Here is a 22176-nt window from a genome sequence, read left to right as displayed (position 1 = left end):
TATACATTTCATTAATCAAACAAGTATTTATTGAGTGCCCCGCCCTAGATACAGCTCTCTGTCACAAGATCCCTTGAGTTTTTGTCTTGTAAGACCCATATTTTTAAAAGGAAGAAGCGGTGTGGGGCAGTGGCTATGTGGACAGAGTGGCTGTGGGGAAGTCTTGAAGCTGACAGAAGAAAAATTTTTTCCAGCAACTATACAGAGCTTCAATCAAATTGAAATCATACTCAGAATAAAATCTTGTATTCATGATGAGAAACAGAGCGTCAATTGAAACAAATGGCATGTCCCAAAAGGCTGGGAATTTCACGACACAGGCTGGTTGGTAGGAAATACTGGCAGAGTCGGGGCTGGTGCCAGAATGGGAGGCTTTTGATTAAGTTTCTCAGTCAGAAATATGTAGTGGCTGGAAAACTAGCCCTATTGCCCTGTTTTGATGCTTGGTCAGCCCCAGAGACTGTAAAATGAAGGTTTTTGAACCAGTAGTAGCATGAAAAACAGATATAGCCTGGGTCTGTGTGCATATTTCTATTATATGATAAATCTGTAGTTAGAAAAAAAATATGTGATGTGGCATAGTTTTATTTGCTGTGTTAAAAGTGTAGGTACAGATAGAAGTAGAAGAAAGGGTTCTTTATCTGAGAGAATGAAGGAAGACTTCCCAGAGGAGGTGACTGCTGTCTAGGCAGATGTTTGAATAGGGATTTGCCAGTTCAAACACAGAAGAGAGGGCCTTTCATTCTGAGTGTGTGGGACCTTGGTGCTGAGGTTACGTGCTTAGGCTTTTGACAACTAGTGAGCAAGGTAGGTAGCTAGACTCATCAAGGTGGAAATGTGTTATACAGTTAAATGTTCAGTTAGTGCTGTACAGTATTGACTTATTGAGAAGACATTTCCTGAGGACCCACTGTGTTTAGTGATCTGTCCAGCCTATCAAATGTTTCATACTGTCCTCAACTGAAATGAAGACATTTTGTAATTGATCTTGTTATTTTGCTTCAAGGGCACCAGAGTGAAATGCAAGCCTTCATGTTTACCTTTGCAAGTTTGTCTTTTGTAGATTATGACTAGCATAGGCGATCACCCTTCTTCCCTGTGATAATATTCCTTATGTATATTCCCCTGCATTTTAGCTGGTTTACATTTTAGTTATGATTATGTGATTCTCTAATGTCTACTACCCAGTTATCCCTGGTGATTCTAGACTTTGCCCTCACGGACGACTTTGGCACATCATTTTCTCACAGATGAAATTGGCAAAGGCTTATGTATGCCTTCTAAGGGAGAATGTCCCACGTCCTGATCAAATATAATAAATACCGTGGGTTCTTTCAAAAAGGAGTAAGTCATAATTGACCCTGTGGGAAAAGACTCATGAAATGAAGTAATCTAGGCAAGGGAGACCGTGACCTTGGTTACCCCCCAGAGGGTGTAATTACAATTCAGACTGGCTCTGTTCTCTATTTCCTGCTGCAAGCTAGGGCCAAGGGTGATGTGTATAGCATCTTGGGTTGAACTAGGGTGGGAAGTTGCTTGTGAAGGCCACTGCGTGGGGGTAGGGTGAGGGTGCTCAGTCTGGACTATGCACTGCCAGGCATTGCCCAAGGAAGCTAACTAGCAGCCAAGATACCTTAAGAAAATGAGCATCATGATGAACAGTTATTTGCCTGTCTGGCGCCTTTCTTAGTAGCATAATGCAATGAATCCATGACTTATAACATCCTCCCGAAGAAAGGAAGTGGCAGATAGTGTTAAACGTTACTGGTTAATCATGGGGAAACTGAAGCATGGATAGGTTTATGGGGCTTGCGCGGAGTCACACAATGCCTCAGTGTCTGGCCTGGGAATGAAGCCTGAGTTTGCCACTCTCTGTCAGGACTGCCGACAGCATTGTGTCTCGTATTGTACAGCAGTGAAAAGGGCTTACTCTTCACAATACCCGAACTGCTGTAGGCGACAAACACAATGAACTTTGGTACAGTATAGTCTAGAGGCCAAAACAAGTAATTTTAACTAAATTGACTAGAAGATCCAATGCTTGATTAAGGTCTAAAACAAACAAACAAACAAACAAAAACAAAAATGAAAACTGCCTGCGGTGGGGGTGGGTCAAGCATTATTCCCCCACTTGAAATGGAACATACAAGTTTTATCTGGTTGCCTGAAAAATCTGACACTTTTCCTTTTAACCATGAATTTATTTATTTCCAACATTCACTGATTGATTTCAAAGATCTTGCCTTATAATAATCATTAGAAATCATCGTAATAATAACCTTACTCTGATAGCCAGGGTTATTTTTTGGTGAGTCCTTTGTTTTATCCAGATTTAGTTTAGAGTTTCCCAGAACTGTGGGAACTATAGAGCCAGTCTTTCAGGAAAGTGATTGAAGGTGTAACGAGGGAGTTGTCATGTTAGAAGTCTCAGCATTCGATAGGATTAGACTCATAGGAATAGAAATACCATCATTGGGAAGTATGTGCAGAGAGAAATAGAATATCATTGCTTTTTTGCTTTTTTTAATGTCAGATGTATGTGGGTGTCCTGAATAAACTAGCTTGTGTTATGGAGATTGATGAGCTTGGCTACACAAAGTTTTTATATTTTGGATTTTAATGAGACCATGGAGAAGAAATAGTGAAACTCTGGGCAAAAGAATGTTAACTGATATTGATGTATGAATAAATCAACCAAGCTGGTAGCAACCCATCCCATGCAATTTGACTTTGGTACTTAGGCTGTATGATAGTTTCAGTTAGATAGTTGGGCCAGTTCCTCTATCTGCCAGGAAATTGTCTAAAATTGTCTAGAGGAATTCTGGCATAGCAGTTGAATGAAGATGGAGCCAGAAATAGGGCATCTCTCCACTTTCCTCAAGAAAGACCGAAGCAAAACATTAAGGAAAGCTATATGAGTAGTATTGCCTGTATTAAGAAAACATGGAAGATCTGACCTATGTAAGAACAACCGCTAGCTGATGACCATCTTTGAAAGAATACACATAGACCTTTCTCTAGAAAAGAATTCTTTATCCTGAGTCCGATACTTGTTTTTTCAAGGAAAAAAGATTGTGAAAAGTTAGGCAATGTGAGCTAGCATTCATAGGAGTCTAGAATGTGAAGTGTTGGCATCTAGAAGGCTGTTTATAGTTGTGGTCATTAATCTTGTAGGAGAAGGCATAATGGGACTAAGTAAGGCCAAACACGAGCTACTAAGATGAAGGGGTAGGAAGAGTTACTATATGGAGACAGACTGAAATAATTAGGACTCCTCAGGCTTGAAAAGACGGAGAGGAAATATGATTAGAGTTTCATAAATCCGTGTAGAATATGGATCATAAAATATTATTTACCAGAAGTCAGTAGAACCTCTTAAAAACTGAAGAAAATAATTTTAAGGGGAAAAAAAGAAGCTCTAAACCTACCAACAAAGTAGATTTTCTACATCAAAGCCACTCTTTTGGGAACTAAGCTAACTTCTGTTATTCACATGCAGTGGCAATGCCAAAGGTTTCTGTTATTTTGACATGATTTTCTCAAAGTATTGGGGTACCTAGAGAACATGGGTCAAATATCTCTTCACTGTTCTGTTTTCTTAGGTACAACTTAAATATCATGCATTTCCACCTCAACCATTATGTCTTGAGGGTAGTTTCTGTACTTGCTCTGCTAAGCACTGAGAATACTGGGATGAAGATGGTCAGACATGTTTCCCACAGCATGGGGATAGTTAAGAAGCTATAATTGCCTGCATGATGAATTCACAACCATGCTAGGAGAGCTTGACACTAATTGCTATGAAGTTGTAGGATCAGAACTGTATGCCCTGGGGAAGGGTGGTGCTTAGGAGTTGGCCAGGCCATGAATTGGAAGAGGAAAGAACATGGATAAGTGCCTTGAATGAGAGAGGCTGGCTCCATTCCAGGAGAGACAAGGGACAGTCAGTGATTGTAGTGGACCTTGAGGGTTGGACCTGATAGTAGACAGAAATCAATGGAGCAGATTAAGAAGATATAATCAGATTGGTTTTTTTTCACACTTTGTATGGAGAACAGAAAGTGCAAGAAGGAATAAATATACTGGACCCAGTGGGAAAATGCTGATGGTTAGGTGACAGTACCCTAGGCTGAAAGTTGACAGATTTAGAGCCATTTCAGAGATCATATTATAGACCAAGTTTGGTGACCGGACATGAGAAACTAGGGAGAGAATTCTTCAAGCTTGATTTATGAGACTAGGACAGCCAGTTAGGACTCAGATTTTTTTTTTGTTTCTTTTTTTTTTTTGCTAGTCCTGAGGCTTGGACTCAGGGCCTGAGCACTGTCCCTGGCTTCTTTTTGCTCAAGGCTAGCACTCTGCCACTTGAGCCACGGCACCACTTTTGGCTGTTTTCTGTGTACGTGGTGCTGGGGAATTGAACCCAGGGCTTCATGTATGGGAGGCAAGCACTCTTACCACTAGGCCATATTCCCAGCCCCAGGACTCAGATTTTATCTGAATGAGAAGAATCAACACTTTTTATAGGTCTCTTCCCTCATGATCTCCAGGTGACCTACAAGTGAGTAGGCCTTCCTCCCTTCCTCTCTCCTGACCACTGTTCCCCCCCACCCCCTTTCTTCCATTCTCCCAGGAATCACCCAGGGCCTGAATATTTGAAGTTCTACAAAATAGGTACATAGTTGGCCCATAGTAAACAGACGTGGAATAGATAGAAAGATAAAGCCCTAATGAATGAGATCTTATCCTCCAAATCCAGTGGTTTTTATTCTTATGCAGCAAATAAGTTTATTTGTAACCACATTACAGCTCACAGTACTCTAAGGTCATTTGACCTGGAACAGAGTTTAGCAAAGGCCAGTGTGGCAGATATATGTAGGGTTGCATTGAGTTCAATTTATGTATCTATTTTGGTCATTTAAAACCTTTTTATTTTGAGTTGACATCAAAAGAATTACGAGACAAAGGGATGTGGGATAGCTCAATGGTAGAATTCACTTGCCTAGTATGCATAAGGCTCTGGATTTAATATCCAGCACTGCAGAAGAATGTGTGTGTGTGCGCGTGTGCATGCGTGTGTACACGTACGCACGCGCATGTGCCAGTACTAGGGCTTGGACTCTTGCTTATCTTTTTTGCTCAAGTCTGGCGCTTTACTACTTGAGCCACATCTCCACTTCCTACTTTTTCCTGGGTAATTGGAGATAAAGAATAGCACGGAATTTCCTACCCTAGATGGCTTTGAACCGTGATCCTCAGATTTCAGCCTCCTGATTAGCTAGAATTTCAGGTGTGAAACACCGGTGTCTGGCTAATTTTTTTTTTTAAGTTTCTAAGTAAAGCAGATACTTTTTCTATGCACTTTTCATTTAGCGTCAACAGTTATTAATGAGTTCCTATATTTGCTTTAGCATAGTCCTTACCAAGTGGAGATGGAGATAAGAGATCTCAGGTTTTCCTGAGCCAGTTAATTGCATATATCAAGACCATTCACCTCTAAGTACTTCAGTGTGTGTTTTCTCTGAACAATGATGTTTTTCCTTATATAACCACAGTGCAGTTATTTAATTCAGGAAATTTAACCTTATGCAACACTGTTATCTAATAGGCAGTCTATATTCAGTCCTCACTGTTGTCCCAATAATGTCATTTGTGGCACTTTTTTCTTCCTCATTCAGGGTGTAATCTAAGATGTGTTGCATTTCATTTTGTCTTCTTAGTCTTCTTATCCTGGAATAGTTCTTTTGTCTTTTCTTTGACTTTTGAGACACTGGTAAAAATGTCAAAGAAAAAATGATAGGAAGCAGACAAGGTGTCTTTCAGGATTTTATTTAAATTGTCTGTATCTAGTTTCCTCAGATATAGGTTAGGTTTAGCTGGTACGTTTTGGCGGGAATACCATATGATGACATCATGTCCTATCATGGAAGGAAATGAGGCAGCCACAATGGTGACATTACTCAGTTGCAATGATTACTCTTTAAAATGATTAGGTTTCTTCCCTTTCAATTTATAATTTTCCTCCTTATAATTGGTAGGTTATTTAGTTACTAATAGTTGTAATGTTGTTAGCAATCTTAAAGAACCCCATTTTCTTCTCTCTTGACAGTGTTTTAGAGCACTTTGCTGCAAGGGACCACCACCTGCACGACCAGAATATGATCTGGTTTGCATAGGCCTCACAGGTTCTGGAAAGACCAGTCTGTTGTCAAAGCTCTGCAGTGAAAGCCCTGAGAATGTCGTTTCAACCACAGGTGGGTGCCATTCCAAGAGTCTGTGCCTTCTACTTTCTCAGCTCTTAGCCTTTCTATTTCCTGTGCTTTGTACGTGACCCCCTACTCTCCCTCCTGTTTATAGTGCCACACTTTGTTCTGCACATTTATGTCAATTTTAAACATTCTGTCCCTTGTTCAAAAGAAGAGGACCTAATTAAGCATTAAATTACTGCACCCACTGTCCCTCTCATTAGTCATTTCAATAGCATAGAATATGTAAAACTCAGGTAAATTTAACAAACTGAAGTCTGGAACTTTGGTCCTATGACAATTGGTTTCATTTTGAGTTGTTTTCTCTTTCATGTTGCTCTTTGTTGTTGTTGTTATAAACTGCCTAAGCAGTATCATTGATGATGTCTATATGTTTTTTCCACACCATTAATTACCTAGAGGACAGTTAGCACAGGGACCACTGATTAGTATTATCATGTTATTTTTTAAGTTAAAATAAATGTCATAATCAGACAATGGTAGCTCATGCCTGTAATACTGGCTACTCAGGAGGCTGAGATATGAGAATCCCAGTTCAAAGCTAGCCAGAGAAGAAAAATCTGTGAGACTCTTATTGACAGTTAACCAGTAAAAAGATAGAAGTGGAAGTGTTGCTCAAGTTGGAATATACCAGCCATGTGAGAGAGCCAGACTCCCTTAGCTAAGGGAGTAATGGGAAGAACAGAGATCAAAGAAAGGATTCGACACAGTATTTGAAGATTAGAATTGACCAAGCTTGAGGACCAGTTGGTTTTGGAGAGTGAAAAACAAAAGTAAGCCAAGGATGATATAATTCCTTAGGTGATGGGTGGGTGATGAAATTATTCTCCAGTGTTGCACAACAAGTAGGAAAAATATTGATGATCAGAAGCCTTACATGAGTTCAGGTTAAGTTTCCACCACCAACTGAATTTAAAAAAAAGTACAAGATTTGAGAACTTTGTAGATTTTAGGATTATAGATAAGAAGCTATAAACCTATAAAGAAATATAGAGGACTGGGGGTTTGGCCTAGTGGTAGAGTACTTGCTTTGTGTACATAAATACCTGGGTTTGATTCCTCAGCACTGCGTATATAGAAAAAGCTGGAAGGGGCACTGTGGCTCAAGTGGTAGAGTGCTAACCTTGAGCAAAAAGAAGCCAAGGACAGTGCTCAGGCCCTGAGTTCAAGCCCCAGGACTGGCAATAGATAAAGATATAGATATATACAGATAGACATAGATATAGGTATAGATAGATAAATTTATTGATTGATTGAAGGAGTCATTTGAGAAAGAATGAGGGATGCCAGTGAGTCCCCAAAGAATAATCAGAGATAAGAATTGTGACCGTTTTGCACAAAGCTTTTTATAACTATGTTCTTTTTCCCTCTAGACTGAATTCTTCCTTCCTTTGCCACTAGATTAAACATAGGACATAGGTTTACCATCTAGCTTGTCACATTGCTGCTTCCTTCTCATTTCTAGCTCCCTTCCTGGATTGTATGTTAAGGTCATGTAGCACAGCTTACTTGGCTTCATATACACACATTTTTCATTTTATTGCTTTGGGGATCCTTGAGTAATACAAAGAAAAAAATCTTTAAAAGGCAGACGAAAGATCGTTCATTCAAGAACATAGTGAGAAACTGCTCATTGGAAATAATGTGAGTGAGTAGAGCAATAAGATGATAATTTTTTTCCCCAGCAAAAGAAAATTGGAAAGAATTTACTACAGTTAGGTTAATATCATTTTCTGGTTTTGTTTTTGTTTTTTGCTGGTTCTGGGGCTTGAACTCTGGGTGCTGTCCCTGAGCTTTTGTGCTAGCATTCTACCACTTGAGCCAAGACTCCACTTTCAGCTTTTTGTGGTTCATTGGAGATAGAGTATCATCATGGTCTTTTCTGCCCAAGTTGGCATCAAACTGAAATCCTTAGATCTCAGCCTCCTGAGTAGCTAGAATAATAGATGGGAGCCACCAGTTCCTAGCTTAGGTGAGTATTGTAAGAAATACTAAAGATGTCCTTCACACAGAAGAGTAGTAGTACCAGTTGTAAATCTGAATATATATGAAACAATAAACAGTACAGGAGATGGAAACTACATGAACAATTGTATAATATTGGGTTTCTATCATTTGCATATCTTGAAAAATAACTGTTTAACCAAGTTAAAATGTACAAGAACAATCTATAAAAGTTATGTAGGAAAAGGAAGTGCACTATTATAGATTTCTTAAGCCATATACAAAGTGGCATAATAACATTTAAAGGTAGACTGATATTGTAGACTGTACTCTTACAATTTTATAAACAGTGATATCTCAAATGAAATAACAGAGTTGTCAAAACTACTCAGTCCAAAGAAAGCAAGAAATAAAGAAATAAAGGGAAACATGAATAAATGAAACAAGTAGGAAACACATAGCAGGGCAATACATTCAGATACCATCATGTGCAGTCACATTAAATGTTAATGGTCTCAACTCTTCAATTAAGGGACTGATTTGATAAGATACTGCATATTAGTTCTAAGAAAATGAAGGGTTGAACCAAATGTTGGCCTTAGAAAATGGAATTTAAACATAGACAAAGATTGCTAAAAGATAGGATTAGATAGAATGGTTATATTAATATTAGACAATTTGAAGTTCAGAGCAAAGAGTAATATTATGAATAAAGAAGTTAGTGATGAAGGAATCATTTAATCAAGAGGATATAACAATATGCTAAATATTTGTGTACCCAATATCAGAGTTTCAAAATATATTAAACAAAAGGATAAAACTGCAAAGTGATATAAACATAAAAGCACAGTTACAATCAAGGCTTATACTCTTTTGTTATTTAATACCATATAGAAAGAAAATCAGTCATGATATAGTAGACACAGGTAACACTAACAGCCAACTTGACCTGATTAACATTTACAGAATACTCTGCCCAGTTACAGAAGACATTTTTCTTAAGTGCCCATGGAACATTTACCAAATTAGAGCACCATCTAGTATGTAAATAAGCCTCAATAAATTTTAGATGGACTCAAGTCATACTAAATATGTACTCAAGCTGCAATGAAGTTGAATTAAAAATTGTTAATGAGAAGATTTCTGGGAAAATCCCCAACTATATAAAAAACTAATTACTTCTTAAAAACGTATGGATCAAAGGAAGTATCAAATGATAAATTGTATCAAATGACAACACAATTTATCAGAATTTGTGCTAAAGGTCTAAAAGCAGAACTTTTGTGGAGAAGGTAACTGCAGTGAATATCTAAAGACACTGAAAAGAAAGAATGGATTAAATTGAAGTAAGCAGACAGAACAAGATCTGATTAGAAAGGAATGAAATAGATGCACAACAAAGGAAATTAATGGAGCCAAAAGCTGATTTAAGATTGGTGGAATTCTAGCAAACTGATTAGTAAAAATCAAAGGAAGACACAAATTGCCAATATAGGGAAGGAGAGGAGGGACATTGTGTAGCTTCTAATTGGTTATTAAGAGAATATTATGACCAACTTATATCAATAAATTTGGCAACTTAGATGAAATGAGTAATTTTTTGAAAGAAATCTTTCCAGAAGAAACAGCTCAATAGATAAGTATCTGTTAAATAAATTGAAATTATATTTAAGGAAGGAAAACTTGAAGGTCTGGTTGGCCAAACATTTTAAGGAAAAAGACAATATCAATTATCTGTGATATTTGCCAGAGAAATAAAGAGGAGGGAAATCTTTTCACCTCTTATAAAACCAGCATTAATCTGATATTAAGAGAAGACAAAGATATTACAAGAAAACTATATACCAATAACCAATGCCTCCAATGCCACCAATGTAAGTATTATAAACAAAAATCTAGCAAACGAAATATAACAAACAACTCTACATAGTAGCATAACATTCCATAAAGTGGTGAATTCATTTATATGTATCTAAGGAATGTGGAATTGGTTTCCTTTAAAAAAAATTATCAAGGGCTGTAGCTGTAGCTCTGTGGTAAAGCATTTACCTAGCATGTGCAATATGCCCTAGCACTATCCACTGAAAGAAAAAAAATCACTTTACAATACCAATAAACTGGAAAATGATATGATTATCTCAAGAGATCACCAAAAAATTCAACAACAGTTTCTGAGAAAAATTCTCCACACAGTATAAATATAAAGGAATTCCTGCAACGATTAAATTCTATCTATGAGTACTTTTTCACTGTTGTCATAGCAGTGAAGGATAAATTCTTCCTCCTCCGACCAAGAATAAGATACGGATGACTTTTCTCACTCCTTTCATGCAACAATAGCATAGAGGTTCCAGCCAATGCATGAGATAAAAAGCAAATGAATTGAAGTAACACTATTCATTTTGGAACACAATAATTAACACTATCATTATTTGCTGGCAACATGTAAAAACATGGATGGAACCTTCAGACTGATAAAACTCTAGCCACACTGATCAGGAAAGTTGGAGATGATTATTAGTGTGGATTAGAACTGATGGTTTTAGAGATCTGAAAGGTGAGTTAGGACATAGATCTTGCCATTGGTTTGAAGAATGTTGCCCTTAATAATGGAAGAAGTTAGAATGTGTTACATTCCTTAGACAAAGTTTGCATTTGTTCAGCTAGATTAATAAATTATCTGAACATTAGATGGAAATAACCCATGTCCATAGTTGAATGATGGTACTTCATGATGGAAAGTTATCAAGAAGTCGATGTGATGGATTGATGGGAAAAGAATATAAGAAAGTGAAGCTTGTGCTGGGAGGTAAGAGGAGGGAAAGTTCCAGTTGATAGTGAAAGAAAAGATGACAAAAGCAGGGAGAAGCAGTACTGGGATTTGAACTCAGGGCTTCCTGCTTGCCAAGCTGGTGCAATACTGCTGAGGGACATCTCCAGCCATCCTAGAGGATGGAGTATAGCTTCCCATTCTGGAGTGTGCCTGAGTCTCAGTCTGCCTACTTTTAGGCTTTCTATTGTTGCTGGGATTAGAGGCACAAGTCTAGATAATGGGTCATAAACGTAAGATCTGGAGAGCGGCGATATAAACATTTAGAATCAGTTCATTTCAATGAACAATATAAATATAAACAGAAAATACTATTGGGACTATTGAGTCAAGTATTATGGACAAGAATTTATGGCTATCATATTTAGAAAGTTCAATCACTCTACACCTAGATTCTAACATCCAGATTGTTGAGTCCACAAAGAGACTTTTCATAAACAGAATAATGGTCAGGAGATAAATGGGAAAAAATTCAGCCTTTCCTTGAAATTCATCTTTATAGAGACAAAATACATTCATTTTGTACTTAAGAATACAATCTTTAGGTAAGGCCCAATACAGGTAAGATTTTAGTGGCAATGGGATATACATGTAGCAGGGGGCCATAGTTAGTGTTACTGTCCCTTTTCTTGGAAGCAATTACTCATAGAGATCAAAAGTTACCAGAATACACAGACCTAGCAATGGTGCCATTGGTAGTTTATCATCAGTATGCAACTTAAAAGAAACTATGTGCATAAGGCAATAATTCATTGCAACATTTTGTATAATAAGTAAAACTTTAAAGCAACATAAATGTACTACAGCAAGGGAGTTTGTTAAATACATTATGGAACCTCAATTGAAGTGATTATAGATTGTAAAATGTATACAATATTATGCTGAAGAAAGTGAAAATATAAGTTGCACACATTTATAAAAATTAAGTCATGAGAATCTATTCATTTGAATAAAAACTAGAACAGAACACGTATAAATAATAATGTACTTTGTTGATGTGGTTGAGTTATTGTAAGCTTTTCTTCTTTTCAATTATTTCTCTTTTTTAATGTTTGGATGGTGTAAAGGTATTTATATATTATCATATATTAGCTTTTTGGGAGCTCCAAACAAGTAAGACTTTACTGTTAGAGTTAATTTCTTATGAAATAAAAACATCATAAGTCAGGCAGCTGGTAAATCACTCCTGTAATCCTAGCTACATAGGAGGCTGAGATCTGAGGATCAGGGCCCAAAGCCAACCCCAAGCAGGAAAGTCCATGATCTCCAACTAGCTACCAGAAAACCAGAAGTAGAGTTGTGGCTCAAAGTGGTAGAGCTCTAGCTTTGAGCAAAAAGAACTCAAGGGACAGCACCCAGGCCCTGAGTTCAAGCCCCATGGCCTACCAAAAAAAATTGTAAGAGAAATATGTCCATTTAATTTCAGCAAAGTAAGAATGCCTGTCTTTTTTTTTTTTAGGCAGAAAGAGAATCCAAAGTTTATTTCAGCAACTTTTCAGATTTACCATAATTTTCTAAAGAAATTTAAGTTGTCAAAACTCTAAAAGCTAACAAATCCCCTAAAGAACAAGAGGTGCTGGGACGCCTCCTCTTTGGTCTCAATGAAAAAAAAAGTGAAATTCAGTTTAGAGTGAATTCTTTGACTATATATACACATGAGGAATTTATTGATAAGAAGAGTTGTTTATAAATTTCATGAATATATACTTCCTACCTGTTTTGTAAACCATAGAAATGGAATCTAAAAGTTAGGGATAATATATTGATAGAACATAGAGAACAACATAAAGAAAACTGAACACTTGGAATTTTGAAATGTTGAAAATATCTTTAAGGATATCTATTTCTGTGCTTGGAAAAAAATGTCAAGTAGTATGTCACTCAGTTAAAATAGAAAAAAAGATCCTGACAGTTTGAAAGAATGACAGAAAGTTCATGAAAATTTGAATGAAGCATTTAAATAACTCCAGTATTAGCTGCATATGTGTTAAGTTAACCAAAGAAACAAGAGAGAAAGTCAGACTTCGGTATCTGCGAAAGGATTGTGTTTTGCAAATGTCACTAGATTAAATTTCCTTGTATGATGTTGAAATCATATTTAGAAGAATTTCTGCTAGGTCCTTGTCCAAACATCACAAAACTACCATGGCATAAATAAGACTCTTGGTCCAAGTCAAGACTACCAGATCTATGGAATGTCTTTCTTTTCAGCAGTTCTTAGAATGACCCAGGAATTTCAGAAGCACATATCAAGTATCGATGAGTATGTGTGCAGACTTCGTGGAGGGAGACAGAAGGGCTCAGTGTGCATGCCCAAGTAAAACATTCATGTGTTCCACATGACGAACAAAAATAGACTAACCTTCTTCCCCAAACGAATTTTGTTACCATTCCAGGAATGCTTCCTCTGCCTGAAAAACTTCAAATCCATCTTGCCTCTGTTACAGGTTTTGTTGGATTTAAGGATTGCAAAACCAAGACTGAAAGGCTATGCAAACAGTTATTTCCCTAAAGAGTTACTAACTCATATATTTATTAAAGTTTGTGGGGTTAAATCTTAGGGGAGATTTTAGTCTTACTAATGTAGCTTAGGTAGGCCAGGAAAAAATGAGTACGTTAACTTCAGCCTCCACCTTCCCAATTGTTTGAACAGAGCCCAGGGAGACCTACCCCTGGCAGTCTTCAGCCAATACTGGAGGCGACTCACTTGTTGCTGTTATTTCCACCTTCTTGCTTAACATAAATAATGGAGCCCTAGTTCTAAAGGAAATCTTAAAAAGACTCATCCAGTTCACTAATTTTTCCATTAAGGAATTCAAGGCCAAGATAATAAAATATTGTGGCTAGTGAGTCTGAGCTGCGTGGCTGACACTGTCATGTCATATCCACATGCTTACTCCTAGTGGAGCTAACCAGAGGACACTCAGTGTTTGAAGAAGCAAATGATGTTTAGACATTTTTTTTCTCCCTTCCCAAGTCCCTGGCTTTATTAGTGACAGATTAAAAGGGACTTTGTCAACTCTTGCTATTATTTTGTTTTAATTCTACTACTAAGAAAGCAACACTGTTTATACTTATTTGGGCTCCTCTTGTTGAATTGTTTTCTACATAGAAAGGAAAATAGCTTAGTGAGTTTATGAAGTGGATATTTTACCCAGTAAATTCTGCCTCAACGTTGGACAAAACAGAATGGCATCGTTGGCTTGTTAGTGTAGGGTTGAGGCAGAGCGGTTTAGAGCTGTAGTGACAAGACCTGAGTTTAAGTTTGAGTTTAAGTTTGATAAGGTGATTAGCCTCTCTGTGCTTCACTTTCTTCTTGGAACATGAACTCTGGAATTGCTGTTAAGTCTGTGTCGATATTGCTATTAATGAAGCAAGCACTGGCATACAGAATACCCTGTACACTGTACATTCTGAATCCTTGCAATTTAGCAGAAGACAGAAAGCACATAAATAAATGGATATGTTGTTAAAACTCTGAAAATCACACAGAAGTACTGAGTGCTGGAAGACATGGATTCCAAAAAGTCAGCTGAATTCAGGATACTGGCAAAGGAAGGCTTCCCTGACAAGAGCTCTTCCACAAAGTCATAGCTTTCTAAAAGTTAAAATTAATTTGAGCCCAGATTTCTTCACCCAAAGCCCATGTCTTTATTTCTTAAAGCAGTCCTTTGAGAAAAGTGTTTTGATGATTTGTCTTTGCATCTCTAATTATATTCATTTGTCTCTCTTGATGTCCTTCAGTCCAATGGAAGGGAATAAAATACAGTGTGATAGTTGCTCTTCTGTTCAGTTGAAAGTGTTGCTTTATGTTTTTAGTTCTGTTGAATCTTTACAAATACTTAAAATGACTAAAAAAGAAAAAGAAGTTTTGTTTCTCTTCTGTTAATTATTTTCTGGACCAAGTATCTAGACTTTGTTCTACCAGCAGTCATTACTAGAGCTGTCCTTTAAAAATAATATGGAGAGAGCAATCATTACGTAAGATTGTGTATACCTTTGCGGTATAAATCTAGCCATGCATGTTGTGTTTGGGAGAAAGCATTTATGAGTATTCTGCTGAAACATTTATATGCCTATAAATAACTTTGCTTAGCATGAACATTGGAGGACATTTTTGGAGTCAATTTATTATGAAGACTCTTCAAGGATTTGTAATGGTAATATAATGTGCCTGTTGGATTAATAAATTTCTTAAGTCGTATTCTGCTTATGGATGCAGCCATTTCGGGAAGGATATTACTTCTATTTGAGTGCCTGCATATTGTCAACTTTTGAGAATAATCAAAGCTGATTGGACATGGCTGGTGTGCTCCGCTGTTTTCTCTTTCAAAGCTGGGATGTGTCCTGCATCTCTGGAAAAACCATTCTGAGTTGTCCTGAGCATAACCACTGATAAACTGTTTAGCATTTGCGGAGAGCATTTTGTTTCCAGGATTTTGCAACCATTGTCTTTAATCTGTATAATTCTGTGTAAGGTAGGTAGATATATTTAAGCCTCCAAGTGTCATGTAGGGAAATTTTGGTGCCAGCAAGGGTATTGTGATTGGCACTGACTTCCTCATTTCCCAGAGGCTAGACACCTGGAGAGGCTTTCCTTCAAGTCTAGGTATTTCTGCCATGTGGGTCTACTTCGCATTCCTCCTGCTATTTCACTAAGATCCAGTGACTTCATAAGCCATGAGCCACAATGTTGCACTAACTGGGTCAGTCTGTATTAAGGATGAGTGTTTTCTCCAAGGGTCCAATAAGCATTTACTTTATCTGGAGCAAATGTCAATTGTTGACACCTCTAGCATACCAACCTTTTCAAAATCTTTAACAATTTTTATTTAAAAATGTTTTAATCTCGATTAATAAATGAGAAATTAGCATTTCTTCCTAGGAGTTTGTAACATATTCCCTTAATCAGAAAATATACGTACCTAGTGATTAAATTATTCACCAAATATTCACCGATTAAAGTGTGGTGCCAGCAGATACATAGTTTGTGTTTGTTGGGTCTGTAATAAACATAGAACACACTGTCTTATCCTGATTAACAATACTGTGAAGTAGATACTGTCATCACTGTTTTACAAATGAGAAAGCCATGGCCTGTTGGTTGCCAGTGACAGAGCTAATAAAGGACAAGGCTAGATTTGAACCCAGTTCTATCTGATTCCAGACTCAGTTCTTCCATCATTACCTAACACTGCCTTACATGGAGGCTAATGGACTACTGATTGAAGTTGTAGTTAGGACAACACATAGCCATGAAGTATAAAAGATGAGCTTGACTAAAAAGGCATGTGGGGATTTACTTTTCTACAAGGCCAAGCTAAACCATGAGAAGTAATTGTGCACATCTTTTCACTTTCCCAGGAACCTATTACAACTTGTCTCAAATGAAAAGCACTTAAGTATTTGTCTTTATCATTCATTTCTTGGGAAAGGGGCTGTGATGATTCATCATATGATTGTACCTACTGACACTTAAAGCCTTACATGGAATGAGGGGCTCAAAACTACTGAATAAGTAATTAGCTTTTAAAAATTAGTGGAACATTTTTTTTTTTTTTTTGGCCATTCCTGGTCCTTGGACTCAGGGCCTGAGCACTGGCTCTGGCTTCTTTTTGCTCAAGGCTAGCACTCTGCCACTTGAGCCACAGCACCATTTCTGGCCATTTTCTATATATGTGGTGCTAGGGAATCGAACCCAGGGCTTCATGTACATGAGGCAAGCACTCTTGCCACTAGGCCATATGGGGGAAGAGAGAAAGGGGGAGGGTGGAGGGGGGAATGAGGGAGGAGGTAACGTACAGTATAAGAAATGTACCCAAGACCTAATGTATGAAACTGTAACCTCTCTGTACATCAATTTGACAATAAAATAAAAATTAAAAATTAATGGGACTTTTAATTCAAAAAGAAATACATGTCCATAGAAAAATAAACAACAAAACAAAAGAATTCCCTTTCTATTTCAAGCTTTCTCTTCAGTCATTTCTAGTTACAATGTCTTATGGCTCCTTTCCGAATTATACATTGTGTATTTGTATATGTGTAGGTATAGGTATGCCTACACATTCTAATGCTGCAACTAAATTGATTGACTTCATTGGTAATAATTATGTCTAAAATACATGAGTAATCATAGGATAATATACTCCGAGTATAATTTTGTAATATAAATCTTGTTGAAACAATTGTCTTAAATATGGAATACTTTTGAGAAAAATAGATGTATGTATTTTAACTGTATTCCTAAAGTGCTAACATGAATATAATAAAACTCTAAGATGGTTACAGTTTAAGTATCTTAAACTCCAGAGTTGCTCACACACACACACACACACACACACACACACACACACACACGTCAAGAAAAACAGACATTAATTTTAAGGGATATAAAGGTCCCTGTAAATTTAATATTTATAAATCTGTGCTTCCAGATATTTATTGTTATAACATTTGAGTCCACATTAAAGAATCAGGCACTACGTTTAAGTAAATGGGATATAGCTATATTTTGGTACTATACATATTGGCATTTTCAAAAGTATAGATTATAATGGGAAGTTATTACCTTATCTCAGAAATTAAATATTTCTAGTACACATGTTGGCTATGGGCTATGAAAAGCAAAACTTAATCTGGCCTAAATTAGAAAAGGATATGAGCACCTAATTGTTTTGATTTAAAAGTTAAGTTGCTAATTCTTATCTGTTTGTTTTTTTAATTTTAGGTTTCAGTATAAAGGCAGTGCCATTCCAGAATGCTATCCTGAATGTAAAAGAACTTGGAGGTATAACATTTAAGATCCTTTCTATGTCTGATCTTAACTTCAGTAATTTGGTATTGATGGATTGCTACATGTAATTTAAACAGGATGATAGCTCATTCCAGATGATTGATTTTTGTCTTTTATCTTGCTAATATATTTTCTAGAAATATTTTCATCTCTTTACATATGCTTTATTTGTTGTTGAAGAGCCCTAACTATTATAAATTTTGCTTTCTCTTATATGAGTCAAAGAACTACACTAATGGCAACTGATATGAAATATTCATTAGTTTTATATATGCAAAACTATTCTTTGAAATATATGAAGAGAATTTTTGTATCTTTAAAATATACAAGACAAAAAATAGGTTTCAGTTTACATTTACACTGAAAATTTGACTGGACTCAATCTTTTTAGAATGTATTTGTTCCGATAATAAATCTTTGCCATTGGGTGTCTTGCTGGCCAACCACATTTATTGGATAGGCTGTACCCCAAAGCATACATCATTCAGTCTTTCATTACACCCTCTGTCTGGCACTTTTTTTTCTTGTGTTTTATGTCAGTCAGGGTCTTAACCCATGTAAATAGATTAACAAAGAAATCAGTCAATTCAGTGAACCTACTAAATTCTCTAATGGCAAAGGAAAATGGCAGTGCCTGCAGTTCAGTAGAGTATGGATGAGCTTAATGACTGAGAAGAAAGCTCCCTTCCATCTCTTTAATCACTTTGTGATATTGACCTTACCCTGCTTTGTTTTGTTTTGTTTCTTCTCCTTCAAGGTTATTCTCACTATGACCTATTTTTAGCATGGTAAAATTGAAACACCAACTTCATGCCATTTTTAGTGTTTTGTACTTTCTTACTTTTATTCAATAAAAGATTGTTCAATCTTTTCGGCGATCTGTTTTCAGAGCACTATGTCTAGGACAGATTTGCTTCTTTTAGTTTGTTTTATAGCCACCTCCAGCTTTTATAACATTAATACTGAAAAGCATTTATAAATATAAGGATTTATTAATCTTGATTTTTCCTTTCAGCTCTTTTATCATTTTTACTTCAGAAATCACATTGCATGAATATTCTTATAATAACTTTTTGTGTAAAAAATTACAAATATTTTATTAGGCTAACTATTTTAATACTCCTTTGGCTGTTTGCTTCTCAGTAACAAAATTATTATTAACGTATTTTGGAGTCACAGGACATAAGAATCCTCTTAGGTATATGGTTGGAGACTTTGTTTTAAGCAGAGCAGCAATACACTATTTTATTATGAGGCCAGACACAAAATTTTATTGAACATCCACCAGATGTACAAAACTGTTGATTAATCACTAAGGTATGTACTATATAAGATGTCTATGTGGATGAAACAAATAGTGAATGTGTCTGGGTATTTAAGAAAAATGAGCACTTAAAGGAATTTACTATAACCTTGGATCTGTGCCATTAAAATCCAGTGCAGTGAACGCGGACAAGGGGTGTGTCAGATGGGAATAGGTCTGTTCCTTAGTAAGATTTAATTTTTCTGGACAAACTGTATTCTAAAAATTGTTGAAATGGAGATTCCAATGGAGAAGATAGTATAGGTTTTGGTGTTCATGTTTTAGTTCATACCTATTTTATAACAAGTGAAAAGATGTAAGTAGCAGACAGAGCTTCAGGGATCAGTGCAGATTATGTTGGTTCTAGGCTAATCGTAAGTTGGGTTATTAAACAGCAAATTCCTAGCCTAAACATATTACCCCTCTCCCCAATTTTAAACAGCTCTGTTGTTAGCTGAGAGAATATTGCAAGGAAAGGTGACTTTCAGACTTTCACATCATGTTTATATGGCCCATGTCACAACTTTAGAGGACAATAGCAGAGGGAGTTGATTCTGGATTTTTTTTTTGGAGGGGGGAGTTTGGGGTTTGAACTCAGGGTCTTGAATTTTCTAGGTAGCCTCTGTACCACTAAGATACAGTATTCCTCTGAGTAAAGAGTTTGTGGTTCACTTAGTAACTTGCATATTAAATATATATTTTAAAAAATTGTCTTGGTTCTAATCTCAAGAATACATGACAGAAAGTAGGCTAGAACATATAAAGAAAGAGGAGCTTTCCTAGGATTTAAAGTACATTCTGATGCCAATGTAAATTATTAGGCTTTTAGGGAGATCTATGACCTATTTAAATCTAGTTTTCTGGGAGCCTCTTGACTGAGAATTTCTAAGTTCACGATGAAAGTGTTGAGTGTTTTAGGACCATGGTGGGAAGATAGGAAGCCTGTGTTTTTCTGTATGGTAAGGTTTAGAATATAAGTTATTTGAAGTTCTGTCAATCTAAGGAAAATTCTGAATTCATTGCAGAAAGTCTTGGTAAAAGTGCTTAAAGTGGGTGGCTGGTGAGAACAACAAGACTGTAAAATCTTACTGAAGAAAGCACAAGTACAGTGACTACTCTTAACTCAAGAGAATGGCCCAGCTATGTTCTACCTGTTAGGGTTCTTTCTCAATGCTTCCAGATAATTCTAAGTCCTTCTACCACTCTTCTACTCTTCTTCCCAACCTTAGATAAACTTTTCACCTTTTCAAAAAAGAAACACACACACACACACACACACACACACACACCGACAACTGTGTACACTGGTGGCTCACCCCTGTAATCCTAACTACTCAGAAGGCTGAGATCTGATGATCCTGGTTCACAGCCAGCCTGGGCAGGAAAGCCCACGAGACTATTATTTCCAATTAACCAGTAGAAAACCAGAAGTGGCAGTGTAGCTCAAAGAGTTAGAATGCTAACCTTGAGCAGAAAAGCTAAGGACAGTGTCCAGGCCCTGAATTTAAGCCTCATGACCAACTAAAACAAAACATGAATTTCTTGTGCTTATTTCATGGGATGAAATAACAAGAATCAATGGAGTTTAATTTAATGAAAGTACTTTAGGGAGATATAAGTTACATGTGTGTACACTTGATATGTATTCATACTGATGTGTATATGTTACATATATGTATGAATGCTTTATATGTGTATGTTAAATACACATGTGTATATATTATATAGTATGCCTATGGGATCAATTTATATTCTTTTCAATTTTCTATTTTATGAAAAATTTTTCATGTATTTTAGGCAAAGAAGTCTTGTAATTCTTATTTATAAGAGTTACTTCTCATGTGGTGTTTTCTTACCTTTTCCTTGTTCTACACAATCAATGTTGCTAGCCTGGTCCTGGAGTCTAAGAATAAAAAATTTCAGGCACATTCAAGGAATTTATTAAAATAAATCTATGAAATTATGGAAAATAATGAAACTAAGGGGAGGACAAAAAAAGTACCAAAGTACAAGTTAAAAGATGACAGAGATATCCCAGTCTGGCAGTCCAGTTCATTGTTTGCATTTTAAGAATGGCTTAGCCAGATGTAATGGCTCAAACTTATAATACCAGCTACTTGCAAGAAGAGGAACACTAGGATCATCATTCTAGGCCAGACCAGGCAAAAAGTTAGTGAGTCCCCCCCTTACAACAAACAACTGTTGGAATAAATAAAACTGTTGAAACAAATAAAACACCTGATACCAACATAGTGATGATGACTTTACCAAGGTTATGTGGAAGAAGAAGAGATGGGATTCACTTAGCAGAGGTGAGCTTAAACAGATGACAGAATGCATAAAGAAAGCATCTTTCCCAGTGCCTGGCATGGGGAACCCACACCTGCCCACCACCTGCTGTGCTGTACTTGTCATTACTAGTTCCACGTAAAATCCTCACTGAAATTTGGCAGATTTTGGAGTAGCAGTCTAGTGATATAACAACATCTCGACAAGACACAAACATTTTGTCACTCATATTTTGTGGTCTCTCAGATGAAATTCTTGTTCAGTTATGGTACTGATTCCTGGCTTTGCTTCTTCCTATAACTTCTTCCAGAACTCTGACTACATATACCACAGTCTTCTTTCTTCTTTTGGAACTATCTAGGGCCTCCCACAAAAATCACACTTTTACATTTTTCTTCTTTTTCATTCATTTGTTTAACAAATATTTACTTGGTACATTATTTAATGGGTTCAGTTCTAGGAGCTGTAGAGTCAAGAAAAGCATTGTCTCTGAGGAAATCAGGTAACAGGCACTAGTGGAGCTCACACATACCTCTCTCCTTAATTAAAGCTAAATATTGATTCCTGTAAACATACAGAAGTTTGTGGGTTAATCCTTCCATCCCTGAAGGAGTTTCTAGATATTGTCCTGTAAGGCCAAGTGTTAGTTGTGACTCTATGAAGGGTATTTTCTGGTATATTCCACTGTTGTCCTTATTGAATTTCTTTTTCCTAAAGGTTAAGACACCTACCAGGGATTCTGGATGGA

The 22176-nt window shown here is 36.6% G+C and overlaps 1 protein-coding gene across 1 annotated transcript in view; it reads left to right on the top strand.

Annotated features, from left to right (window-relative positions):
- The window catches only part of Arl15 (ADP ribosylation factor like GTPase 15), a 386850-nt gene that overhangs the window by 130066 nt on the left and 234608 nt on the right, over positions 1-22176 (top strand). Inside the window, exons 2-3 of the mRNA XM_048368443.1 lie at positions 6110-6254; positions 17771-17830. Coding sequence (XP_048224400.1) covers positions 6110-6254; positions 17771-17830 — 205 coding nt within the window. The remainder of the gene's footprint in view (positions 1-6109; positions 6255-17770; positions 17831-22176) is intronic.

Source organism: Perognathus longimembris, chromosome 19, assembly GCF_023159225.1.
Source record: "Perognathus longimembris pacificus isolate PPM17 chromosome 19, ASM2315922v1, whole genome shotgun sequence".
In the NCBI taxonomy this organism is placed as follows: domain Eukaryota; kingdom Metazoa; phylum Chordata; class Mammalia; order Rodentia; family Heteromyidae; genus Perognathus; species Perognathus longimembris.
Note: the sequence above shows the minus strand (reverse complement) of the source record. Positions and strands in the feature narration are given on the sequence as shown.